Source organism: Leishmania braziliensis, chromosome 15, assembly GCF_000002845.2.
Source record: "Leishmania braziliensis MHOM/BR/75/M2904 complete genome, chromosome 15".
Lineage (NCBI taxonomy): Eukaryota > Euglenozoa > Kinetoplastea > Trypanosomatida > Trypanosomatidae > Leishmania > Leishmania braziliensis.
In genome coordinates this window covers 532951-558442 of record NC_009307.2, presented here as the reverse complement: position 1 = coordinate 558442, position 25492 = coordinate 532951, and the positions used below count along the sequence as shown (strand labels likewise).

At 60.4% G+C, this 25492-nt stretch overlaps 10 protein-coding genes across 10 annotated transcripts; 8 read left to right on the top strand and 2 right to left on the bottom strand.

Annotated features, from left to right (window-relative positions):
- Window positions 1-2589: 2589 nt before the first annotated feature.
- LBRM_15_1420 (putative mismatch repair protein MSH3) lies at window positions 2590-5607 on the top strand (the record flags this gene model as incomplete). Its single annotated transcript, XM_001563539.1, has 1 exon — window positions 2590-5607. One exon carries the CDS (start codon window positions 2590-2592, stop codon window positions 5605-5607), a length of 3018 nt encoding a protein of 1005 aa, XP_001563589.1.
- A 904-nt stretch (window positions 5608-6511) lies between these two features.
- LBRM_15_1410 (conserved hypothetical protein) lies at window positions 6512-7987 on the top strand (the record flags this gene model as incomplete). The annotated part of the gene is made up of 1 exon (XM_001563538.2): window positions 6512-7987. One exon carries the CDS (start codon window positions 6512-6514, stop codon window positions 7985-7987), a length of 1476 nt encoding a protein of 491 aa, XP_001563588.2.
- Window positions 7988-8930: 943 nt separating this feature from the next.
- Window positions 8931-9767, top strand: LBRM_15_1400 (conserved hypothetical protein; the record flags this gene model as incomplete). Its single annotated transcript, XM_001563537.1, has 1 exon — window positions 8931-9767. One exon carries the CDS (start codon window positions 8931-8933, stop codon window positions 9765-9767), a length of 837 nt encoding a protein of 278 aa, XP_001563587.1.
- Window positions 9768-10374: 607 nt separating this feature from the next.
- LBRM_15_1390 (conserved hypothetical protein) lies at window positions 10375-11319 on the top strand (the record flags this gene model as incomplete). The annotated part of the gene is made up of 1 exon (XM_001563536.1): window positions 10375-11319. One exon carries the CDS (start codon window positions 10375-10377, stop codon window positions 11317-11319), a length of 945 nt encoding a protein of 314 aa, XP_001563586.1.
- Window positions 11320-12257: 938 nt separating this feature from the next.
- Window positions 12258-13592, top strand: LBRM_15_1380 (putative nucleolar RNA binding protein; the record flags this gene model as incomplete). Its single annotated transcript, XM_001563535.1, has 1 exon — window positions 12258-13592. The coding sequence occupies one exon, from the start codon at window positions 12258-12260 to the stop codon at window positions 13590-13592; it is 1335 nt and encodes a 444-aa protein (XP_001563585.1).
- Window positions 13593-15312: 1720 nt separating this feature from the next.
- LBRM_15_1370 (conserved hypothetical protein) lies at window positions 15313-16428 on the top strand (the record flags this gene model as incomplete). Its single annotated transcript, XM_001563534.1, has 1 exon — window positions 15313-16428. One exon carries the CDS (start codon window positions 15313-15315, stop codon window positions 16426-16428), a length of 1116 nt encoding a protein of 371 aa, XP_001563584.1.
- Window positions 16429-17698: 1270 nt separating this feature from the next.
- On the top strand, window positions 17699-18745 carry LBRM_15_1360 (putative actin-related protein 3; the record flags this gene model as incomplete). The annotated part of the gene is made up of 1 exon (XM_001563533.2): window positions 17699-18745. One exon carries the CDS (start codon window positions 17699-17701, stop codon window positions 18743-18745), a length of 1047 nt encoding a protein of 348 aa, XP_001563583.2.
- A 312-nt stretch (window positions 18746-19057) lies between these two features.
- On the top strand, window positions 19058-20062 carry LBRM_15_1350 (conserved hypothetical protein; the record flags this gene model as incomplete). The annotated part of the gene is made up of 1 exon (XM_001563532.2): window positions 19058-20062. One exon carries the CDS (start codon window positions 19058-19060, stop codon window positions 20060-20062), a length of 1005 nt encoding a protein of 334 aa, XP_001563582.2.
- Window positions 20063-20985: 923 nt separating this feature from the next.
- On the bottom strand, window positions 20986-22203 carry LBRM_15_1340 (arginine N-methyltransferase; the record flags this gene model as incomplete). Its single annotated transcript, XM_001563531.1, has 1 exon — window positions 20986-22203. One exon carries the CDS (start codon window positions 22201-22203, stop codon window positions 20986-20988), a length of 1218 nt encoding a protein of 405 aa, XP_001563581.1.
- Window positions 22204-22867: 664 nt separating this feature from the next.
- Window positions 22868-24778, bottom strand: LBRM_15_1330 (putative DNA repair helicase; the record flags this gene model as incomplete). Its single annotated transcript, XM_001563530.2, has 1 exon — window positions 22868-24778. The coding sequence occupies one exon, from the start codon at window positions 24776-24778 to the stop codon at window positions 22868-22870; it is 1911 nt and encodes a 636-aa protein (XP_001563580.2).
- Between the last annotated feature and the right edge of the window lie 714 nt (window positions 24779-25492).

The window sequence follows — 25492 nt, the reverse complement described above, 5'->3', positions numbered from 1 at the left end:
GCGCACACGTACCCGCGCGACTTGTCCGCCTCACTGAGCCCGGTGACCATGCCGGAGGAAGACGTCGCAGTGCTTGAGGCAGCAGGCATCGCAGAATGCTGCGATTCCCGCAGCTGGCATGGTCGGCACCGCCCTCTCCATGATGGGAAAGAAGCCAGGCCCGATCAGGAAACAATTGATCATGTCACCTCAAGAGGACGCAAATCGGACCTCCAGTTGGGCTGCTCGCCGGGGCAGAACGTCCTGTGCGACGTGGGTTAGGTGACAGACCTGAAAACGTTGGTTTTAATAGGCGCCCAAGCCTGCGGAGCTGAGACCTCTATCCGTGCTCCACCCCGGTGGCAGTCTGGTGGATCAGCTGAGAGTCATGTGAATGTAGCGAAGCGCGACCCTGAAGTGACATACATGGTGACAGAGCCAATGGCTGGCTCAACCCCCCCCACGCTGCACGAAACCAGCAACGAGCGTGCAAGTTAATGTGTGGATGGTCAGCACACAACTTGCAGGCACGCGTCGAGCACTGAAGGAGGCAGCAGTGTCGGCGATTCAGGCGGCAGACCCGTTCAACGTCACTCTCAGCACAAACAAAGCCGAAGTAGCCCCCTCACGTATACGCTTGCAGGGGTCGCTTACGACCTGAAGGCAAAACTCTCTATCTTGGAGAGAGCATCTTCAGGAAACTCCGCGCGGAATCGGCTCGAAGCCTGACAGCGGTGCAGCTCGACCGCTTGTGACAACTGTGGTTTAGGGCCCCGAGTCGCTATGACTCCGACTCGCCAATTTTGGTGACTTCTCAAAGGGGCAGGGCGGCTATTCTCCAGGTGGTCGCATGGCCTTCTGCATGGCTCATCGCTGTCTGCGCGTGCGCAATGCGAGCTGGGCGAATGGCATACATGGGCCTCATCCAATACACCACGGCGCATCATGCCAACGACGACAGCCGGCACGGTGCGCAACCTCTGCACTGACGCGGCATTTGGACGGATGAGGGGCCGCGTGCGTGAACCGGGCGACACAGCAAGTTGCAACTACGGGCACGCGCTGGGGACATGGCCCCGCCGACAACATAGATGCAGCGGTGCTTCGAGCGTTGCGCTGTGCATTGGGGGTCTTTACTTTCTCTGCTGCAGCTCCGATTGCCCTTCATGCGGGCAGCACTTCGGACCTCACTACTTTCCGTAAGGGGTACTCACACAGTCATGCAGCCAGCGCGGAACTCCATGGCTGCATGGCCTTCCTGCCACAGATGATCCACAGGCTGTTACATGAAGTTCGGCGAAAACCTCGCAGACGGGCCCAGCCGTGGTCTCGTATGCTCACCGACAAGGGACACGATTAGCGACACGAGGTGAGACAGGAAGCCGGACAGGCAGCGTAGCTCCTCGCTCTCGTTCCTGCACGGATACAACGCACATACGCCTATCGATGCTCTTGCCTGACACACGCTCTCTCTTGTTGGTATGGCCTCAGTATGAGCGGTGCGATAGCACACACCCCTCAGATGTCGGCTCGATCAAGACAAATATGCTCACTCACTCACCCACGACCTCGGTGTAACGCTTCCCCCCCCCCCCCTCTCTTTCACTCCCTCTCACGGTGGCGGAGGAACGGAAGTGCTTATTTCATTATTTGAGCGGCAGCGTGCCGCCAGTACGCTTGCATCTCCACCTTCCCTCATGTTTCTGCTTCGGGATTCATCTGGCACTCGCCCTGCTGCTCCTTCTCCCCTTAGCTGTTCATTATCTTCGTGTGTTTGCCTGCTGAAAGTGTGTGCCGCTAAAGGCTGTATTCGGCCATCACCACCTCCTCCTTCCGCTGTTCATCTCCTCTAACAATGTGCTTGACCGCCGAACCTCTTGATCCTCTTGAAGGTAGCTGCTAGCCTTTGTGTGTAGATGTGTGTAGGTGTGGGTACACGTGTGATCCAGTGTGTTGGTGTAAACCCTTCAGTTCCTGTGGAGGGGGGGGGGGACGCCTTGCTGTGAATAGTGCGTAGAAAAAAGCTCAAGTGAAGGGTGTCACTCCCTGCGCGCGCGAGTGCGTGTGTGTCGACAACAACGAAGAGGAGGGCAGGTACGACAGCCTCCATGCGTGGATACTTCCGTGCTTCCCGTTGGCCGCTCAACAACCTGCTCCCCCCCCCCCCACACAGACAGACTCAGCGGCTCCATTCATTCATCCCCTCTTCCCCTTCGCACCCTCCTCTCTTGGATTGCCTTCTTCCCCCACTCCTCCTTGCCTCACCCCAAGGCTCTCATACGTACTCCGCGCCCTCTCTCACACATGAGTGGGGAAATTGCACTAACGTAGAGCGAACGACGCCCAGGCCAGTTACCCAGAAGATACACCATAGAGACACGCATTCCCTCGCAGCGCAGTGTGACGTCGCCTGCGTGGGGCAACACAAGAGAAGCAAAAGTGGAGGAGGAACCCAGTCGCCTAGCTCGTCTCTCTCCTCCTCCATTTCACCATTCACCCGCGGCACTGCTGTACGTCTTTGCCCCCCCCCCCCGCCCCGCCAAGTTTATTGCTCACCATCTCGGGCATCGGTGCCTGCGAAGGCATTTCGTGTGCTTCACATAACGACCAATGAGCAAGCGTGGGCGGCAGGAGGATCAGGTGGACGTCGCACACGCTATCGAGGTGCTGTGCTGTCGATCAGCGGTAAAGGGGGAAACAGAGGGCGTCAGCCTGACCCCACTCGAGCAGCAGGTTGTGGCGCTGAAGGAATCCATCTCACCACATGTGATCTTGATGGTCGCTTGCGGTTATCGCGTGAAATTCTATGGCTCCGACAGCCGTGCCGTCAGCCGCCGCGTCGGCATCATGTGCATTCCAGGGCAGCCCTTCGAGTACAGCAGTTTCCCATACACTCGCTTGGACCTGTACGTGCACCGGCTCGTGGCGATGGGCTACCATGTCGGCGTTGCGGACCAGGAGTCAGCCGCTATGCGGGCAGCTGACGGGCTCAAGAGTGGCCTCTTCACCCGCAGTGTGTCGCAGTTGTACAGCCGTGGTACCCTCCTCCCCACAGAGCGCGTTAGCAACAGCGGTGGTAGCGGCAGCAGCCCTGGGGACGCCTCCAAAACCGCAGTAGAGGAGAGCTACGCCGGAGCAGAAGCCGAAGAGGGGAATGGCAATGCCATCGGCTGGCCAGAACCGCATGCGTCTCCTTCGTCAGATTCAGGCACCTCTGAGCTCTTCCTGTGTTTCGTAGACGCTGGCCGCTGCTGTAGTAGGAATGGTACCAACGGCGCTGGCGACGCGTCCACAAGAGCGCGGCCGCTGTTGTCCGTGGTGTTGGTGAGTTTCGTGACGCAGCGGTGCCTGCGCTTCGACGTTCGAGGCGCTATCGAGCTGGAGGATGTCACTCAGCGGTACGACATCGCTGAGGTGATTGTGCTGACAGCACAGCCCCCATCGAAAGAGTGCGGCAGCCGCGATGTGTCGTCGCAACGCACAACAGCGAGCTTCTTGAAGGCCTTGCCGGAGGTGTACGCGACGGTTCTGCACCACGGACTGCCACTCAACTTCGGTCCAACAGCAAATGGGGAAGAAGATGGTAAGGATGTCAGTGTCTCCGGCTACGTCTATGCCGCTGGGCAGAGCATCGACGCTGCCATCGAGGCGTACCTGAAGCCGTACAGGCTGGACCAGGTGTACGGGCTACTGTGCGCGCGCGGAGGCTTAGCTGCGGAGTCTCTCTGCGAAAACGAAGAAGCGGCAGCGGCGTCGTCTCCAGCGCATAACTACGCGAGCACAGGCTCGTCTCTCCACTGCCTACACCTTCCCGGTCCGACGCTCCGCGCGTTGGACGTGTTTCACAGTAGTGTGGGACTCCGCGGCTCTTTGATTGGGCTGCTCGACCACAGCATCACACCGTGCGGGTCGCGGTGTCTGCGCCGGTGGCTCGCTGCGCCTCTGTGCGAGCGCAGCTCTATTGTCGCTCGGCAGGAAGTACTGGTCTACCTCATGGGCCACAAAGACAACGGCCAGGTCGAGGACCTCCTTCGCGAGTGTGCGCGGCTGGGGGATGTTGAGGCTGTCGTGAGCAAACTGTATGCGGAGCGCTGTCAGGTTGTAGAGTTTGTGCGCCTGCTGCACATGCTGAGGAGCGCGTCAGTACTGGCAGCGCAGCTGTGCAACGGGGAAAGCGATGTCGACCTCAGCAGCAGCCGACCGCCACCTCTTCTAGCTCAGTTGTTGGCCGCTGTGCATGGCGCGGCGGTGACCCGATTACTCGAGGGACATGCTGCGCTGCTGCGCACCGCCGCGACGACACCGCTAGAGTTCTTCACAGAGGGAGGATGCGCCGTGCCGGACGCGTTACTGCCACATCTGAAGGCGAGGCAGGCGGCGGAGACTGCCCTGCAAGCGGAGCTCGAGGCAGCGCGAAAGGCGCTGAACTTGCCGGGACTCGAGTATCGTACCATCTGCGGGACTCCTTTCGTGCTTGACGTGCCAGCCGGAAAGTGCGCGCACGTGCCGTCGGACTGGCTGGTGCATACGCGTACGAAGACGAACGTGCGCTACCACACGCCGATCATCACGGAGCAGCACACGGCCCTGACAGCGGCGGCGGAGCGGTTGTCGCTTGCGGCCGCCGCGGCTTGGAAGCAGCATCAGCGTGACACTGTCGCTGACGCAGAAGTGATGCGGGTGCTGGCAGGTGTGGTGGAGGCCGTCGCGTCACTGGACGCCCTCCGCTCCCTGGCTGTGGTATCCCAGCATCCAGGATACGTGATGCCAGCACTCGTGGCGCTACCAGCGTGTGCGCCGTTGTCTTCCACGTCTGTGTCGTCGCCCGTGGCGCTCACCATTTCGCAGGGCCGCCACCCCATCCTCGACCGGCTTCTCCCCCACGGCTACGTCAGCTGCGATGTGCAACTGCGCGTAGGCGGCGCGTGGCTTCTGACCGGCCCAAACATGGGCGGCAAGTCCGCTCTCATGCGCATGGTCGGTACGTTTGTCGTATTGGCCCAAATGGGCTGCGGAGTGCCAGCGGACGCAGCGGAGCTGCCGGTGTTCGAGGGCGTGTATTGCCGCATGGGCGCCAGCGACTCCATCATCGAAGGCGCCTCCACCTTTCTGTCCGAGATGGACGAAACGAGTCGCATCCTACGCGCCCCGCAGCTGCCCCACTCGTTGGTGTTGATGGACGAGCTGGGGCGCGGCACAAGCAGTTTCGACGGTGCCGCTGTTGCCGCCGCTACGCTGGAGTACCTGCTAGACCGTCGGGCCACCACCTTGTTCGTGACTCACTACTGCTATCTGTGTGATCCGTACGTAGCGCAGGGAACCACCGGCGGCGGGGAAGGAGAGAAGGGGGCAAGCGTCGACGAAGCTCGCGATGTGACGTGCTACTACATGGGCTTCAAGGAGTCGGATACAAGTTCGCCTACTGAGCATGGTACGAAGCCGTCCTTGATCTTCACGTATACGCCGTGCCGCGGTGTCACGCCGTCGAGCTTCGGGGTGGCAATCGGCCGCGAAGCGGGTCTGCCGACAGAGGTGACAGACGCCGCCAGCCGCCTAAGCGCCGAGGCGGAGCAGCAGCATCGCATGAGGCAAGACCTCGACGAGGTGCGTCGTTTTCTGTCGTCGTGACGCCATCGATAGTGCACGAGGTGATCTCACCACTTCGTAATGGTCTTACCTCAGTCGGCGGCTCTCTTTGCGGCTGGGGACAGAAAGGCAGGGGTTCTACTCGTCTCGGTGAACAACCCCTTTGACTCTCCCTCCACACACACACACACAGGTGGACTCAGTCTGGCAACGAGGCTGCCGGGACGATGGCGAGTCTTCTTCCGGGCCACTCCTGCGCTTGATGCTCAGGCTAATGACTCTCGCCGCAGCCTCGATCGTGTGTTTCCTGCCCGCTCTCTGTGTTTCCCCAGGCTACTTAGCAGCCTCACCGCCGCGGGCGCCTCTTCTCGTGCAACCGACTCCTTTGCGGATGGTGGGGCTGCCGTGGTGGTGGTGGCGGCGGTAGAGCCCTCGTAAATACACGCCGCGTCTTTTCCAATAAGCGCAACACGCAGTGGAAGCGCGCCAGATGCGCTGTCTGTGCGCCAATAAGGCACTTCGCAGGCAGCCGAAATGGGGAAGGCACGCCGGCGTTTGTGTTTTGCTGCGCCGCATCGCGCTGTGCACGGCATCACGTAAGCCATCTGCGAGTGGGGGAGCCACATTCGCCCACCGCCCCGTCGCGTCTGGCTGTAGGCCACTGGGCTGCCTCGTCGCCAGTGATGACGATGCCCTCTGTGATGATGCATTCTCTTGCTAGCCTCTCTCCGTCCCCAACCCTCTTGCACGCCCCTTACACTGGCGAAGGGCACAAAGTGCTCCTCTGTTTCAGTCGGACCTACACCCCGACAGACCCACCCACAACTTCGCTTGCACGCACATAGGTTCCTCGTGTGCGGCACACATCTCGGTGCCCCGTCACCGTATCTTTTCACTGCTTCTCTCATCCTTTCGAGTCGCACCGGCGGCTATCACGGAGGTCCCCATGGTGGCTCGTAGATCGGTTGTGGCCTACGTGGTCGCCTCCTTCCTCGCGTGCTTCTTGTTTTTGGCAGACTACGCCAACACGTATCGAGAGTTCTACTCGGCGATGGTTGCCTTGGCAAACTCGTCCTCTTTCCGTTTGGTCATCGTCAACACCGCCATCGCCGTTACCGTCGTGATGTGGATGACGCTGCAGTTCTGCTTCTTTGGGCAACTGAACGCGTCGGAGGAGACGGCGCTGCTTACCTCCTTCACGCTCTACATGGTGGAGTGCATCGTGGTGCCACTGTACATGGACCAGCCGATCATGAGCGCCACAAGCCTCTTTTTCCTTTTCACGCTCGCGTGGCGTGGGCTGCACAAGCTTGCGTCGGAGAGAGTCACAACCCTCTCGACGGCGCAGATGACGTGGTCGTCCGCGACGCGCATACCGGCGTACCTGTGCTTCGCGATCATCTGCGACGTTGGGCTACTGACGTGGATGATCAAGACACGGCCGGAGTTGATCGATGAGAAGGCGTCGATGCACTACTCCATGATCCTCATCTACATGCTGCTGCTGAGCTCATCTCTGCGCAGCACCGTGCACTTCGTCAGCCTGCTCGTCCTTCGTGGTCAGCACACACTGCTGTCGTTTGTGGCGGACGCCCTCACGAGCATTGCGGAGTCCCTGTTGTTCGTCGGCGTATATGCATATATTTTCTACAATTCGGCGCTACCGCTGCTGCTCCTGCGCGGGTTCGTGGGGCACGTACTGCGGATCTTCGAGAAGGCATCCGGGCTAGCCGAGTTCCTCGTCCTGGCGCGGCGGGTGCGGAACAACATGCCGGACGCCACCGCCGAGGATCTGGCGCGCGACGCGCGGTGTACCATCTGCTACGAGGACATGATGCCCGGGGGTGGTACGAAGCGGCTGCCGTGCGGTCACTGCTACCACATCGACTGCCTTGAGCGGTGGTTGGAAGGCCACTCAACGTGTCCGTACTGCAGGGCGAACATCATGCAGATGCGCGGCGGCAACGACGCAGCAGCACCGCAGGTTCACGAGGAAGATGCCGGAGCAGCAGCAACAACAGATGCTGCAGCGAATGACTACTCGCCTACGGGTGAGGAAGCCCCGGCTCAGCAACAGCCGACCGGCACTCCCGAGAACATGGAGGTCGAAATTCGGGAGGCTTACGAGCGGTACAGGCAGCAGCTGTGTTCTCCGTTGTCAGCGGCAAGTGGTCATGCAGACGCAGGGAACCACCTTGCTGTCATACGTGCAGGTACTGGCAGTCCGCGTCGCGTGTCGTCGCCTGTCTCGGACAGTTCCTCGACCCATACAAAGTCCATCACCGCGGCGCCCGTACCCTCAAAGACGGTCGATCAGCTCAAGATCGAGGCGTACGAAAAGTACCGCAAGCGTCTACGGGAGTCGGAGCGGGAGCTTCGAGTCGCTCTGCGGCTGGCTGAGGAGGTGGGCTACGCTCCGTGATGGAGCGAGGCGATCCGCCTCTCAGCTTAATGGAGCAAGTGGCAGAGACCGCATCTCTCTCAGGCGCAGGGCGGGCGTGAGGTGAGGCTGTTGTGGCACACATACACACATACCGAGGAAGATGTCAAAGTGGGGCGGAGGGCCGCAGTAATGGTGGACTGATGAGTAGCTGTGCTCTCTCTCTCTCTCCCCTTTCCAGTGGCTCTGTTGTTGAGTGCGGGTGCGCGTCTTCACTGGTGTGCGTCAGTGATCGGCTGTGTGTGTGTCGTTGTATGCGTGTGATGCTTCCGTTGTGGGCTCCAACGAACTCTCCAAATGACGCGAAAAAGTCAACAACAACAACAACAACAACCTGAAAGATGATCAGCAGAGCTCCGTCCTATCCACGCGAGGAAGGAGATGTGTCTGTGTGGGTGCCTGCACAGCTGTGCGGGTAAGTGTCAGTGAGGCAGGCAGAATGATCGTATGTGAGGAAACGCACGAGTCTGTGCGCCAGAGCTACAAGGAGAGAGAGGCGTTCGCACATCACCTCACAAATTCCACACAACGGACGAGAGCCATTCGAAATGGCGCACTTCCATGTGACGGCAAACATCTTCTAGTGACGAAGTTTCTTTGCCCTCCCTCTCTTTTGGGGGCCCGTAACACTGTACAGGCGTGTGTGTGCGCGCGAATACCTCTGAGCCTCACATCCTCGCTAACGCGTCGCTGGTCCCGCTCTCGTGCCCTTCCTTTTCTCAGCCCTCTTCCCCTCTCTCCTGCCCAATGCACTCAGCACACGCACACAGTGTCACGGTGAATCGCTTGCCGTAAGCGTTTCCTCGAGGTGCGAAGCAAAGAGGAGGAAAAGGATCTTCCACTCTTCCACCCTCGCACCCCCCCCACACACACACACACGTACACGCACACGCCCACTGAAAAGTACGAGAAGTCGGTCGTCATTATGCTGTGCACCACCCAGGCCCTCCTTGCCTCGCTGCGTTACCGCAGACCGTACTGGATGCTCTTCCTTAAAGGCGCCGACAACTGGAGGATCTACACTGTTATCCAGCAGCCAGACCACCAGCGTACGGAGATGTTGTACCAGGCGTGGCTAGGCGGCCTCGACAGACCCTATGTGCGGCCGAAGTGCATGGCGCATCAGCCGGTGTGGCTCAGCAAGAAGCGCCACCTCCTACAGAAGGCTCGCCTTGAGGGCCCCGAGACGTCCATGGAGAAGTACGTACTTGAGTGGTACAAGAAGTTCCACTCCTTTCAAGGGACGGAGCGGCCTACCGCGGAGGACCTGCACACGGCCTTCGACCTGGTGGAGCGCCCGCTTGACCTCAGCTACGCCTGCCAGCTGCTGAGCCAGTGCAGGAACCACTACTACATCTGCCTCGTTGAGGACTCGTTCGAGATCTTCCTCGAGGCGTGTCTGCGGGTGGATCGAAAGGACTGCGCCAGCTATGCTCTCGAACATGCGGATGAGCTTGGCTTCTGGCACGTTAGCGACAACTGCCGGCGCTATTTGTCCGGGGAGCAGACCTGGTATAAGAGATCACCGGTAGACCTCCTCTATTACCCACTTGAGGAGAATGCGGAGCGCAACGCTGCCGTTACGTCTGGCACCGCAGGGTCTTCGGCAGACACCTCTGATAAGGTAAAGGGAGCCGAAAAGGCGGAGAGTGAGGGCGAGGCGGGGGTCACGGATGACGAAATTGCGCGACTGCAGTCGGAGCTGGAGGCTCTGGAAAGAGAAATGGGGGCCGGGGAAGAGGACGGCACGGACAAGGACTGAGGTGCCCGGGCGCACAGTTTATGAGCAAATTTTCGTGTTGTGTGTATGTGTGTTGGCTGCTCATCAGTCGGTGTCTCTCGGTGCGCATTGTTGTTTGCACACCGTCTCCTTACAATCTGAATACCCTCACAGTATACCACGAAGCAAACGAGAGAGACGAAAAGACTGGCAAGTGTGTATGCGCGGCCGTGATGTGCCTCTGCGTGTGTGTGTGTGTGTGTGTGTGTGTGTGTGGCGCACACCGATGCACGCAACGGCGGTCACCCTCTTCGCCCTTGATTACACCACGCCTAAACGGTACTGGTGTGTCCGCGCTGGCAGACCATGGCCCACGCGCAGACGTACTGCACTCCATGAATGTGCTCCTCAAGACCTCACACGCACAATGTGCTATATTCCCCCCCCCCTCCCCACTGTCCCCCTCGCATCGCATCAGTTCGTGCCATCGCCCGCCTCACCATCTTTTTTTAGTCACCTAAAGTGGACCATTTCTGCATTGTATGTCTTCGAGCCCGCTAAGCCGCTGCTGCAGCCGAGCCCGTCTCTGGCCTCTCCCTCTCTCTGCGGCTGCCCTCGCCCCTGCGGCCTCGCTATATCGACTTTGCCTATGTCCCTGCCCGCCGTCACCCCTCTTCTCTTCTCCATTTCAGTAATGGAAGCGGAAGCGATAGCGTGGTACGACTACATCGTGCCTGATGTGATCGCGGACGTGCTCAAGGCGACTGGAGACCGCACCGGAATGCGCTGGGGTGTCATGCCGGCTCACCAGTACTGGTTCCAGTCTCCCAAGCTGCACGTGGTGCTCTACGTGGTGGCAGTGGTGTTCTGCGCGGTGCTGCACCGCCAGTCGCGCGGCTTCCGGTCAGCAGCCATAAGGCGACTCAGCATGGCTGGACTGGGCCGCTCGTTGAAATGCCCCATCAACAAGCTCATTGCGTACATGTTGATGGTGTGCTTGGCGGTGCAGGGCTTCACCAAAGCATCGCGAGCGAAGCCCTTTGTCCAGCTGGGGTGGCTCCTCATGCCCTGCCACCTATTCACAGGGATGTGGATCTACGTTTTAATGCGCGATAGGCCGCATCACTACGGGAGCGGTTGCTACCTTGCCTCGCTGTTGGTGGACTGGGTCTGGAGCCCCCTTGGGGCACTAGCGCATCCCGACTGGGGCGATCATCAGTACCTCTGGGAGGGCTACGTGTTTCTCCTGCACCATGGTGTGCTGCTTCTCCTGCCGCTGTACTTTGTCGCCCGCTACGACACACTGGGGCTTGACTGGGCGCACCTGTGCCACCTCACGTGGGTTTCGACGCTCTTCAACTTCGCCTTTCTGGCCCCCTGCGGGCTTCTGCTCGGACTGAACGTGAACTACCAACTAGCCCCGCCGCGTCTGAGCAGCAGGGCACCTACCGTTGTTAAGACTGCGCTCTACCGCCCGGCACTTATCCCGGTGTTTGTGGCGCTGTCCATCATTGCCAACATCGTTGTCCGCCTGCTCGGTAGGATCATTCGCAAGCTCTTCACCTCTTTTCAGAAGCTCACGAAGTCAGACTGAGGTGGGCGAACACCGCCGAGTCGCCTCTGTTGCTGCAGGCGGCGGACAACGAGAGCCATAATTCGACCTGCCGCTGCTGGCCTCACCGTTGCTGTGACAAGGACGTGGTGCTTGGTCACGACGGTGGTGTGGGCGAGAACGCATATGGCGCTCGCACATCCTCGACGTGCTCCTCACCTTTCTTCTCTCTTCAAACAGCACTCGATGGGTTACGGTCACCACCACATATAAGCGAAACCACTAAAGCGAGGTCAGACGCGTTAACGAAAGAGAGAGAAAGAGCCACGGACACGCGCACCTATGCGTGGATGTACACTCGAGCACACCAGGTAGAGGGGCGTATGACTCGCTGCGTGTGTACAAGGCGAGATCCAAGAAGGGTAGGTGAGAGAAAGCTGATAAGGCACTCCTTATTTGATCTCTCTCTCAGGGCACACAGAAACACAGTATAGACTCCCACGCCTGTATGCCTCCCTCCCACCCTCCCCCATCATAACCAGCGTCCCCATCTTTCATTCTTGTTGCATCCACCATCATCGTTCTCTCCCTCCCCGCCTCTCCTCCCTTCTCCCTATCCACCCTCCTTGTCAAACAACTGCGGGTGTGTGTGTGTGTGGGTGCCTTCTGCTCTCCGCCGTTGCGCTCTTCCCATTTGTTCTCCGTACTCGACAGATTCGTAGCTGGTCGCTTTACAGCAGTGGCGCCTCCTTCACCCCCTCCCTCATCTTTCCGTGTGTGAGTCCCTTTTAGTGTGAGCCTCGCGCAGCTTTAGTCGCCTCGTGCCACCGCTCGTATCGGTCATCGCTGCTTGGCTTGCGCCGCTGTTTAGTTACTGGCACTCGTCTCTCTACTCTGCCTGAGCGCTTAGCTTCTCTCGGTCGAGTCACTCACATCTGATCGCCTCCTCCCTCCTCCTCTGGCTGGCATAAAGAGGAAACATGGTGTACGCACTGCTGGAGCTGCCTGCTGGCGTGGCGCTGTTCAAAGTGGATGGCGAGAGGCGCAAGCTGAAGGCGCTGTTGCACTTCAAGAGTACCGCCGATGCGCTCGAAACGACGGCACAGCTCGTGAACGGCGAGCTCTCGAAGCCGGTGCGCAGGTTCCTGAAAAAGAACTACCTGGAGAAGGAGGTCTCCGAGGAGCTAGTGGTGGCCGATGCGAAGCTGGCCAAGGCTATCAAGGAGACGCTCGCCATCCCGTGCGTGTCCGGCGAGGACACGCTTCCGACCTTCCGTGCGCTTAAGCAGGGCATCGACAGCCTCCTCGAGGACGTCTCGGCGGAGCAGCTGAACCAGACGGCGCTTGGTCTGGCGCACAACCTCAACCGCTACAAGCTGAAGTTCTCCCCTGATAAGGTGGATATGATGGTTGTGCAGGCGGTGTCGCTCCTGGAGGACCTCGACAAGGAGATCAATAAGTACGCCATGCGCACGCGCGAGTGGTATGGCTGGCACTTCCCCGAGCTGGGCAAGATCGTGAACGACAACGTGGCCTACTGCAAAATCGTGCTGGCTATGAAGACACGCTTCAACGCCCGCGACACGGACTTCTCCGACTTCCTCGAGGAGGAAATGGAGCAGAAGGTGAAGGAAGCGGCGATGGTGTCGATGGGTACGGAAATTGCGGAAGAGGACATCGAGAACATCTCGCGCCTATGCAGCGAGGTCGTCGCGGCCTCGAAGTATCGCGAACAGCTCTCCACCTACCTCTCTTCCCGCATGCAGACCATCGCGCCGAACCTGACAACAATGGTGGGAGAGCAAATAGGCGCCCGCCTCATCCAGAAGGCCGGCTCGCTGCTGACACTTGCCAAGTACCCCTCCTCGACAGTGCAAATCCTCGGCGCCGAGAAGGCTCTCTTCCGTGCCTTGAAGCAGCGCCAGGCCACCCCCAAGTATGGCATCCTCTACAACGCCTCCGTGGTGGCCAAGGCGGCCCCTGCGCAGAAGGGCACCATGTCCCGTGTGCTTGCCGCGAAAGCGTCGCTGAGCGCCCGCATCGACTCCTTCGGTGAGGGCGACAACACGCCTGCCCTAGAGTACCGCAGCAAGGTGGAGAACCGCCTCAAGGCTTTTGAGGAAGGCATCACTTACGGCAGGAGTGGCAACGCCCGCGGTGCTGGCGCTGGCATGGAGCAGCGCCGTAGCTATGGCGACAACCAGGGAAACGGATTCAAGCGCCCACGCATGAATACGAGTGGCTTCAACAACGAGCGTGGCGGTCGCGGCGGCGGCGGCTTCAAGTCCTCGCGCCCGGACAATAGTGGGTACTAGAGATAAGGAAGCAGAGAAACAGAAAATGCCAATTATGCGCGTGTAGCACGAGTGAGGAGGACAAGGCAAGAAAGGGTTGGGGAGAGGGTGCCGCAAGATGCAACCTGAAGATGCTCGCCCCGGAGAAAGGTAACAGCATCTCCGTGACCGCCCCTAACGGGAAGGCCGCTTCCCTGGCTCCCGCCTCTGCTCTGCCTCCTTCCTTCTCTCCTCTTCTCCCCCGTCTCTTCTCCGTGCACGCAAGCACGTGCGTGGGCGAGCGGGACGTATGGTGACGTTTGCTCCTCTCTCTCTCTCTCAACGGCCGTGCTCGTTGATTTTCCTCCCCCCCCCCCTCCTGTTCACTCTGCGTCTGCTCGTCCATCTCTGCAGGCGATTGTCTGCATGTGTGTCTGCGCGCGTGTGAGGAACGGCAGCTGTGGCTGATGCTCGTCGTGTCGGAGGAAGGCGGTTGTTCGTGCTCTCTTTTCGCTTCTGTCTCTCTCTCTCTCTCTGTGCACGCTTTCTCTCTCGCACGTGTTCCCTGCTTGATGAGGGCGTGATAACGCTGGCGATGGTGGCGTTGATGAAGGTGGTAGCCCCCTCGCTTCACGAGCACGGACCCTCCCCTGGTGCTTCTTTTCTTTCGTCTGTTAATCTCCGCGATAACTCTTGTAACGCCTTGTCTCCTCCTCTTGTCCACCGGTGGATGTGTGTCTGCTGCGTACGCGTGTTGGTGGCCAAAGCCAAAAAGGCGGCATTTCGTTGAATCGAATCGATAGAAGGGACAAGAGGCAAGCCGCGGCGAGTACTCAAACTTTACTCAGCCCTCGAAGGTGCACAGCCTCGTCTCCTGTGCACCCGCACACCTGCAGGTACACCTACGCATCATTCGTCTTTCCGAAGTTACTCTCGTAATTCCCTTCCGTGGCATCAGCACAGAATACACATATATATACACATGTAGAGGGACACTCAGGAGGAGGATCAACGTGACCCAGGTAGATCTGCGAAAGGCGGCGCTCTCGGCGCAGACTTGCTGCCGCTCTCTCTCCTTCTCTCCCTTCCCTCCCTCCCTCCTACAGAAATCAGTGTGAGGGCAACATGATAGCGGTGCATGTACCTGGTGTCACTGGGAGGATCAAGAGCAGAAAGGAAGGGGCGGGGTGGAAACCCCTGACCACTCGCGAAGCAGCGCCTAAACGGGCTGAGGTGAGGTGCCTTGGGGCCTACACAAGGCAGACGGACGCATGCACACTTGTGCATTGCGAGGCGTCGCACTGTGGGAGTTTTCACCGACTCGAGCAGGAAGAGCGAGAGTTGGCCTCCGTCTTGCAGACGAAGACAGTTCTCGAGATGCACGTATGCACATAGCCACACATACCTGCTGGCGCCTCCCCCGCATGCTCTGCCACGTCCACTCCACGCTCTCTCATCTCCTCTCTCTCTCTCTGCAACCTCGTTCTCGCTCTCAACGCACATCGTCGCGCCACTTGTGTCACACCGGTGCCGCTGATGCGGCGGTGGACTTCCTCTCTGCCCTTTTTCTCGTCAATTGTTGACGCACGCACACACGCACACACACACACACGCAGAGAGACGGTGTGGTGCCGCGCCCGCTTCCGGTGCGCACACCAACATGTTCGGTGGTAGCCGAGGAGTTCATCAAGCCGCCCTCTTCGATGGCGCATCATTGCCGCGCAAGTACATTTCGCTAGGAGGATGGTGCGGTCCAGCACTGATGCTGGGGAAGCTCGGGCTGCGCACGGAGGCATACCCGTTCGATTTCAGCCGCGTCACCCTTGATGGACTGGTGCACTTCATCCGGAACGGCTTTGCGGAAGGCTTCTACCCGCCGGGGCCGCCGCCGTACCGACCCGAGTGTGTAGGGCCGTGGGTACTCTTCCGCGGGCAGCACACGGCCTTTGCGCACTTCGACCTCAACGACCCCCGCGTGCAGGACCACTTTCAAGTAAAGATGCGCCGCTTCGACGCGGTGCTCGATGCCCCGGTGAAGCCCGTCACGTTTTTCCGCACCGTCACAGCGCGTCACCCTCAAGAAGAGTTGGCGCTCGCCCTCGATCTGGAGGAAGCCGTGGCGCGACGCAACCCTTCCCTCGACTTCCGCATTGTCTTCATGGTGCACGACCAGGGGCTCCGTGCCAACGCGGTACAGCTGGCCCCGCTCTCGCCGCGGGTCTCGCTTTGGGCGTTGCAATATCGTGGCTCGCCTGACGACACCCTCTTTGACCGCACACACGCGGCCTACCACGCTGTCCTGCTGCACAGCGTCGCGGAGGACAACTGGCCTGCCGTCAACGTAGGCGTCGCCCCTTCGCCACCAGCGACGATGGAGTCGGCAGAGGCATTCGATTTCGAACGCGAGGTGCTCGTTTGTGATGGCACAGCTCGAACCGACGACGTTCCCTTCGCCAACCTGACCAGGGCACGCTTTCCATGGCGCAGTCACGACAACTTGGCCTTGATCGACGGCGTCGCCAGCGTCGGTGGCACTTGCGCTGGAATCGGGAGCACAAAGATGCTCGCAGATGTCTCTGCCGTGCTGCAGGTGGAGGGTCAAGTGCGACGAAAGTGCCGGTACTGTGGTAACACGACCTATCATGCTGCAGGGCGGCCCTTCCGAACGGAGCGCCCTTTCACTGACGAGGAGGACCAACTCGTGCTCATCCACCTCTACACAATCCTCACAGGTGGAGATAAGGTAGCGGCGGTAGAGAAGCTGGCGCATGAGATGCGTCGCGGCACGTACGAAGTAATTTGCCGCATCCAGTACTTGACGAACTCCAGCACGAAGCTCATGGACTCCATTGACCCCGCCAGCCCATCCGACGTGTAGATTTTCTACCGCCCCCCCCCCCTTCACGAGCGGTGTGTGCCCTGTGTGCGAAGGGCGATGGGTGTTATCTGTCGTCTCCCCCTTCCTCCTCCTCTCTCTGCTCTGCTCTGCGACGGCATGCGCGTGGAGATCGGCAAGTGGGTCGTGCCGTCACCGCAGAGAGGCGACGCAAAGCAGCGAATCTGAAAACCACGCATGCGTACTGACGTCTCTCCGACCCAGTTTGCAGTGGAACGGTGTGAAGAGCGTGCGACGGCGCAGTTGTGTGCGCAGAGACTGGCTTGTTTTCTCTTTTCTTCAGCACGCGCCCACTCGCTGGGCCACACACACACACACACACGCAAGGTCAAGTCCCCACTCTGCCCTCACCCCAGGCCCCACCGCCTGGTGCGGAGCAGCCGTAGACACACACGCGTTACAGCAATGCGCCGACTCACCGTCACCTGAGCACGACCCCTGCCCCAAACTCCACCCATTCCCCACTTTGCACGGCGCCTCACAGCCGTCCCCATCATGCCGGTCGCCACCCGGGGCATCCCCCGAGGTGGCACTCAGGCTCCCCACCCCAGTGGGCAGCGAGGGCCGGGTGAGGTGCGCTCGAGTCACCTTGAAGCTTCGCCCAACATACGGGTGGCACAAGCGTGTTCGCCGTCGCAGGCCGCGCTGTCCAGGACCTGACTACCGACACCAGTAGCGGTAAAATTGCTCGGACTTCGCCCACGTCGTAGGTGCTTGACCCTGCCATCACGAGAAGTGGTTCGGCACTGGCAGAGGGATAGAGAGGGGGGTTGCTTGGCTTCCCCACACAGAGTGTGGGTACGGGAGCCTGGATGCCACGCACTGAGGTGGGCTCCGGCAGCGGGGCCTAGCTGCTCTACGCTGGCACCTAAAACATACGTAATGCGGCACTGTCTTGCATGTGTATGCCGTGCGGATCATCAACCACCTCCTCTGCTCCCTCTGCCGCTTATTCACCATGGGTCTCTTCGCCGGCACTGACGCTTCCGCCCAATGGCATACACAATACAAGGGTACCATACGGCCCCCACCATCACTAGCATCAAGGGCTGTGCTCGAGAGGACAGTGAACGTGGAGGTAATGGCGTGCAGCTCCTGCGCCACTTCGGTGCTGGTGTGCGATATCGGCACAAGCACCACTCGTCTCGGGTACGCTGGCAATGCTGAGCCGACGTTTATCTTTCCCACCACCTGTGCGTGGCAGGACTGTAGGCCTGCTGAAACATTCGTGGTGGGGGACGAGGCTGCCACGATGGTGGGACTTGGAATACAGCGGCGCAGCGTGCTAGAGCACGGGCTAGTGGCGGACTGGGACGTCATGGAGGAGTACTGGTGCCACCTCTTCAACCGTCGCGTCTGCGTCGAGCCACAGGATGTCGGCGTGCTGCTGACCGAGCCGGCTGTCACCCCTTATGAGCAGCGAGAGAGAACAGCGGAGATTTTGTTCGAGAGTTTCGGGGTACCGAAACTGTTCATCGGCTCACAGGCACTCTTCTTACTCCACAGCGTTGGCGACAGGTGTGACACAGCCGTGGTGGTGGAGAGCGGTGCTGGCGTGACCCAGGTGGTGCCGATCGTCGCGGGTTACGCCGTAGCCGCCGCAGCGCGTCGTTTTCCTGTAGCGGGCCTGGATGTCACGCAGTACGTGCTGAACAACCTGCGGGAGCACGAGCAGGGCATCGAGATGGAGCAAGCGCTGGAGGTGGCGGAGCAGGTAAAGGTGCGCTACGGCTGCATGGCAAAGGACTTCGCGCGCGAGTGTGCAGAGGCCGAATCGAAGTTGCCTTCCTACGCGATCCGCAACACCGAGCTGCACACGCGCGCTGGGGCCCCGTACTCTATCGATGTGGACTATGAGCAACTCTTAGTCCCGGAGACGTTGTTTCAGCCGGATTCGCTCGCTGCACCGTCGACCGTCACCGCCTCCCTGTTCGGTGGTCTCCCTGCCGTGATCGACGCTGTTGTGTGGTCCTGTCCGATGGACTGCAGGCGGTCACTGTACGCAAACGTCATCGTCTCCGGTGGCAACACGCGCCTCCCCTACTTTGCGAAACGTCTGCACGGCGCGCTACGACATGCCTTGGATGAGCGTGCCACCGGCGTCATCGCTGCCTCGGGTGGCCCTCTGGGCCGTCAAGTCGAGTACGAGGTGAACGTACGCGATTATTCACAGGCAATGCATGCTGTATGGAGAGGGGCCAGCGCCTTCGCTGCTAGCCCAGAGTACGAGACGTCAGCCGTCACGCGAGCGGCGTACATGGAGTGTGGTGCTGCTGTGATGCACCAGCACCACATCTAGCCTAACGGCACGATGAGGTCGACGGGCCTGCCCATGTGCGAGCTTCTGTGCTGGCTGTGCGTCTGTGCATCCCTCAGTGTATGTCTACAGGCCTCAGCGCCCCCCCCCCTGGCGCGTCGACTCCCCACCTTGTGTTGCCGCAGCAGCATCCCCCCTGCGCCTCAGCAAGTGAAGTCTAAGAAGAGAGAAGGCTTCAGTGAAGGCGTGCACTTGTGCGAATGTTTTCGATGGGACTAGGGAGCACGGATTATTCGACTACAGGCCTCTGTTTCTCATCCTGTGATGCCCTCGTCGCTGCTGCGGCACTAGGGCATGGCCCGAGGTTGCTTTCCAACTCCAGACATCTGCCCATTCACCCCCCCCCCCCTCCCCTTCCCCTTGACTCACAAACGTTGTCAGATGAAGCCGTGGCGGATAGAGAATCGCTTCACCCCAGTGGAGGTGCAACGCGCCTTTGCAGCCCTACACCAGAATGTAGCGATTCTTCATGGCTTGTCCGGCACAAGCAGCCACCCACTCCACCCCTTCGTTCATCGACGTGGTGGCGCAGGCGGGCACCAACGCGATCACATCGAGCTGCCGCTGCACCACATGTACGAGGCCAACGCTGTGTACCAGCAGTTGCCTGTGGATGTGCGGCTGGTATGCGCCGGCCTGCACGAAGCCGCTCTCGCCTACGCGCAGGAAGCGCTGCGGGAGCCGAGCGTCTCCTGCGCCGCCCGAGACGAGATCCTCAACAACTTGGACCGCAAGTCTGTACTGCGGGTGCTACGGTACCCGGCAGGCTCTGGATGTCGACCTCACGTCGATCCTGGCTTGTGTACCGCCCTGCTCGTGGGGTCGGCAGGTGGGCTGGAGGTGAGCACAACCGATGCGGTGCCGGCGCCCTTCGCGAGTCGGCCGGGGGACTATACGAGCCATGTGGCTTCCTCGCCAACGCTCATGCACGCTGAACATTCGAATGTGCCGGACACGCTTCCGCATTGGGAGCCAGTCCTGACCGCGCATAGCGGAGAGGTTATAGTCATGGCAGGAAATATGCTCAGGGTGGTGTCGGGAGGTGCTCTGCTCGGTGTGCTGCATCGCGTGCGGCAGGACTGGGTCCCTGACACACCGCGGACAGGTGGGCAGTGCAGTCCATCTCTCAGCACCGCGTGTATCGCAAGTAGAGCGACTGCAGAAACGAACCCGGTCAGCGCGACCTTCCGCTTCAACATCGTTGTCGAGCTGCGACCGGCAGAGGCAAAGCGCTGGTACGCTGCCATGTCGAGGTGGTCGCCGTTGTCCCCCGTTTCCTCTCCGCCGTCAATGACATGAAGGCCACGCGCTACACAGAAGTCAGTCGTCGCCGTCTGTCTGTTACGGCACTCGAAGCTCTCTTCACCGAAAGCTGAACGACACACATCGAGGCATTCAAACACGTCGACACGCAATAACTTCATACGTTCCCCAATGATGTCGTGCTGTTCGACGGCACTGTTTGCGCCCTCTCCCCTTCCCAACTCCGTGAGTGGTCGTCCTCACTCTTTAATGTTGGCCTCAGCTGGCATGTATTTGGGGTCCCTTTCTCGTTTCAGCTTTACCAAGGGGGGCAGTGCTCAAGCCCCTCCGTGCCCAGCGGGGTGTACGTCTGAGTCGGTGTGTCTGGGCGAGCATCTCCTTGCATTCCTCGCTCTGTTGCTTAGTTATACGTGGTGCTAATAGAGGGGCACCGAGAGAGGGCAGAGCGGAGGGGAGAGGTGGTGGTGGTGGTGGCGATGGGGTGGAGAGTGAAAGTCTGCCAGGCAGGGAGAGAGAGAGAGAGAGAGAGAGAGTCGTTCCCCTCATGCTTCTCTGCGCATCCCCCCAAGCATCCAGGCGCCCCCTCTCATGGCCCTCCCCCCGTTCCTCCCACTCTTCCACAAACTCGCGTCTTCAACACGCGGAGGCACTTTTAACGATTAACAGGATGGCAGAGAAGACGCCGAATCAAAGGAGATCGAGAAGCGACAGTCGGCCAGTCAGCTACAGACCAGCAAGACTTACGGTAAAGCACTCGGGCCTTGTGTTGACCATCGCCGTCGAAGCGGTGAGCGGAGGAGGAGGAGGAGGAGGAGGACACGAACGCAAGAAAACTTGTGAGAGTGGTTACCCAGTGTTGCTCATGCGCGCGTGTCCTCCGCTTGCCTACACACGCTTAAAAGTCTCGCACATGCGCCCCCACCCTCTCTTCCCCCCCCTCCCCGCACACACATGCTTGGTTAGTAGGACTGGTAGTAGTAGGTGCCGAAAGTCTCGATCGCCGCCACCTGGCCTGCCGTCTTGGCCGTCACCTCCACTACCGTGACCTTACCACCCTTCTCCGCCGGGGTGTAGACGCGCACCGTGCCCTGGATCTTCTCCCCCGCATTCACCGGCAACGGCTCGCGCAGGCCGACGCTGACCTCTGTCCAGTTGTTCTGGCCGCCGGGGCGCACCGCCAGCACGAAGTTGGCGCCGGGGTTCGTCTTGCTCGTGAAGGCGGCGTCCAAGTAAAAGGTGAGGTAGTGCACCGTCGCGCTGCGAGCGATGCTCAGCGTGAAGGCGGCTTCGTAGCCCTTCTGAGCCACCGCCGCCGGCACCCAGCAGTGCTCGACAGGGTTCTCCTCTTCATTGTCGCGGATCGCCGCGGCCTGGTTCGCCTGGGCCTCGTAGGTGGCCGTTTCCTCTGCCGTCAAGCCCTCCAAGGTGTCCATGTGAATGGTGTGCGCTAGGCACGGCGCCGATACAATGTTGCTGCCCGGAATGGCGCACATCTCCACCTCCTGCCGCACAAGCTCCTTCATTGGCTCCATCTGAAACCCGTACACGTTGCTCCAGAAGTCCTCCGTGTCAAGGCGAAAGGCGTAGTCGGACACGGCGACCACGTGCAGGGAGGCTCGGTTTGGGCAGAGCGCGCCAGACTCCGTGAGAAGGTGGTCGCGGGCATAGAGGGCGTCTGTCAGGACTCGCTCATTCAGCAGCAGCGGCCCCATCCACTCACACAGCACGTAGTCAAACTTCATGTCGCTCGGCAGCTGGTGCAACGCCTCACACAGGCGGCCGCGAATAAACTGAATGTTCTTGAGGCCATTTTGCTCCGCCACGACGCGCGCCGCATCCACAATGGCGGAGCTGTCAATGCCGATCACCATCTTCGCCATACCACGCGCTGCCAGCATAGAGTACAGTCCCATGCCACAACCGAGGTGCAGAAGCGTCTTGCCCCGTACGTTGCGGAAGATGACCTCGTAGGCACGCAGTCGCTGGTGGTCGTGGATCGTGCTGATATTACTGGAGATGCGCGCGGCGGAGTCGCCGTACAGACTCTTCGATGTCGCATTTTTCTCTGCCTCCGTGGCGAGCAGCGACTCCGTCAGCACTACCCTGTCCGCATTCGCCGAGTGCGTCTCGCTGCGCTTTGCAGACGCCGTCATGTGCGTACTCTTCCGCGACGGCATCGGCAATCAGCGGAAGGTCGAGCCACCGTGGCGCAGGTAAGTCCGCGTGTGGTGTTTGCGTGTGAAAGCGAAAGCGACCCGGTCAGTGATATCGGGGGAAGCTATGCGAGGCAGACAGTATGAAGGTAGCTGAGTGTGTGCGCGCGTGTGTGTCAGCGACGACGGAGAGGAGGGAAGGTGGGGAGGATCGAGAGAGATGAGGGTGGGGAGGGGGGAGTGCCGATGCCGAGGAGGGTGTCTGGCTGCGCATTGCTGTGCGCGCGTGTGTGGGAGGCTAAGCAGAGATGAACCAGTAGTCAGAGAGAGAGGGAGAGAGAGAGGGAAGGGAAGAGCGCGATGGCACCAGCACTGCTGCTCCATCAGCTGCAGTGGACATCACACGCCCCCCTCCTCCTCCTCTTCCCCCCCCCCCCCCACACACACACACACACCACATCACGTACTCCCGCACCCACACAGGCGTTCGTACTTGTCACATCGTTTCTGCCTCTTTTCCTTTGTTATCGAAGCGTGTCCGATAGCCCAAGTCGCCGGTGCGTCCTGCATGCACCGTGCTCGATGCTGCTACGGAGATGATTATCCTCGCTGCTGTAGACATTACGTCGCATAGACGATCGACTTCACCAGCGGGTGTGTCTATGACTTTCGAGGGAGACAGTCCCGCTCAGCCCTTCGGCTGCCGCCCCACGAAGAACTCGCGGACACCGCTGAAGCATTGGCCAAACGTCTGCGCTACACGTATGGACGGCTGCAGCCACGCAGAGACGCGACGGCGAATACCCTGTCGCTCTGTGTACCGGGCGTCGAGCAAGATGATCGTCGCGTAGTCGCCGGCGTGCCGGATGCAGCGGCCGATGCACTGGTTGACGGTCCGCATCATGCCTTCCGTGTACAAACTCCACTCCTCTGCACTCGTGAACGGAGACGAAGAGGAGAGGGAGGTGGCGGATACTGAGCCTGCCGACCCACACATGCCTCGGCGACTTGCGTCGGTGTTCGTCATCAGCCGTGTCGTGACAATATGCTTCAGGTTCATCTGAAGCTCTACATCGGTGGGGTTCGCGTATGGCATGCCAAGCACGACGACGGCGCGGCCGAGGTCGTCGGCGAAGTTGATCCCCTCCGACAGGCGACCCCCCATTACGGCGAACAGGAGGGCACCACGACGAGACGGCTGCTGTGGTGCGCCAGCGTTGGAAGAAAGAGAAGCGGACGCGGCAGTTGACAGCGGCCCCAGCGCAGGCTCAGCGTCGCCGTCACCACCAAGTTCACCGCTGATCCACTCCTGGTACTCGCGGAGAAGCTCGGCGATGGCCTCACCGCTACCACCCTCGTCTCCGCTAGCCGTGCCCCTTCTCCCCCCGCCATTGCGCGTCTCGGTGAAGATCCGCTTTAGCTCGTTAATCTGAGCGTAGTAGCCGGTGCTTTCCAGCACGGCCACGAGAGTGTCCAGGACGTCATAGGACGTGCAGAAGCAAATGGCGCCAGCGGGCGGAAGCACACGGGCGAGGTTCAGCAGCGTGCACCCTACCTCAGCCAGCACACGATGTGCGTGTGGGCTGATCACGCGGTTCGTATCGCTGCGCAGAGAGGCGGTGTCCTTTGCCGTGCTTGCTGCCTCACCTCGCAGGCCGAGGGCTTGCTGGCTGAGCTCCATCCGAAGCCCGCTTGGACCGGTACCGAGGGCCCATACTTGCACTGACGACGATGGTACAACGTGGCCCTCAGAAATGAGGTGAAAAGAGGGCAGCCCAGACGCACACCCCACGCCGCCGTGCAACGACACATCGACGTTGCTGATGTGGTTGCGCTTGTCGACCCCTCCAGCAGCCACCCCTACCGCAGACCGCTCATTCATGTTCGCGATTTCACCGTTACCACGAGTGCCGCCACTAAGATTTGTCGGTGCTGGCAGCAGCGGCCCGCATGTGAAGGCTAGCGGCTGCATTGTGCCGCCGGCCAGCACCACTGCTCTCGCTTCCCGCACCAGTGGGGCGAAGGTGTACGTGCCAGGCTCTAGTTGTATTACCTTCAATGTTCCCTGTCGCGCGGCATCGCCTGCGTCCTGTGTTGGCGCAGGTGATGTCGAGGATGACGGCGTCCATAGCACCCTTGTTGAGGTGCTATCGGAGACGTACAGCGCACAGAGGAGTCGCTCAACGCGCTGCAGCGCCTCGGCCGCCAACGCGCGTAGCTGCACGGGGTCGGAGGAGGCGGTTACGCCTGCGCACGTTGCCGCTGCACCGGCCGCCTTCAGGTGCTGCAAGAGGAGTTCAGCGAGGGGGAGGCGAGGGGGTGAAGGCCCCTCCCCGGCAGTCTTCGTGTGATTCTCGGGAAGGCCAGGAAACCCCAAACAGCGACGCTGCCGCTGTGCTTCACTTCGCGCATCGCTGGGGCCTACATCGAATCCGCTGCCGCGCTGCCTCTTCACGCCAGCCGTCAAGCTTGCTCTGTTGTCTGTGCCGCTGGTGATCGTCGTTCTCGCGGCTGTCATCGCCGGCTTCGTCATCTTCCCCTCTTGTTCTGAGTGCAGCTCCGCATCTAATGCGTAGGAGACGAGTCCCTGCAACTTCATCACCAGCTGTGAGTCGACCAGGAAGGTCAGGAACGCGTACACGTCGACGTTGTCGATGCCAGCGTTGAAGAGAAACGTGTGGAAGGGTAAGACACGCGTGCAGACGGCGGTTTCTGGACTTGTCGGTGATGACTGGGGGTGCCGCGCTAACAGTGGCGACGGCCCTGGTATCGATGATGCGACGTCGCCTTCTCTGCCTCCACCCTCTGCTAGGAAGACGGAAGAGTCGGCGCGCTCACATAAGCGCGCCAGCTTGCTAATAAACTGAATGAGCTCTCGCAGCCGCTGCTTGTTACGCGTCTACAGCCGATACGCGTAGCGTTGCATGTACATGTCCAAGAGCCGTCGAGCAAGCAGCAGCTGCCACAGAGCGACGGTTGCAGTGCTGGTCGAGCGGCAGTACTGAGCGATGTTGTGCGCCTCTTCCAATACTCGATTGTCCCCCTGAGGGACGGGGGCTCTCTCCTCATGTGGGCACTATTCCTCTCTGTCTTTCCTCCTGGCCGTGTTTTTGCCTGCGTGTGCGTGCAGGTTTTCTTTCGAATGTGGGGTCGCCCTTGTTAGTCAGCCTCTCGCACTCTGCTTCTCGTGTCGTCGACGTTCCTCGTGTTCTTCTCGACTCACGTAACGTGCGTGTGCAGCTTGTCTGGTAGATTGGGCCAATAAAGGCGTGGCTACGCTCCTTCTCCCTCCCCTAATTCCTCGCCTCATCGT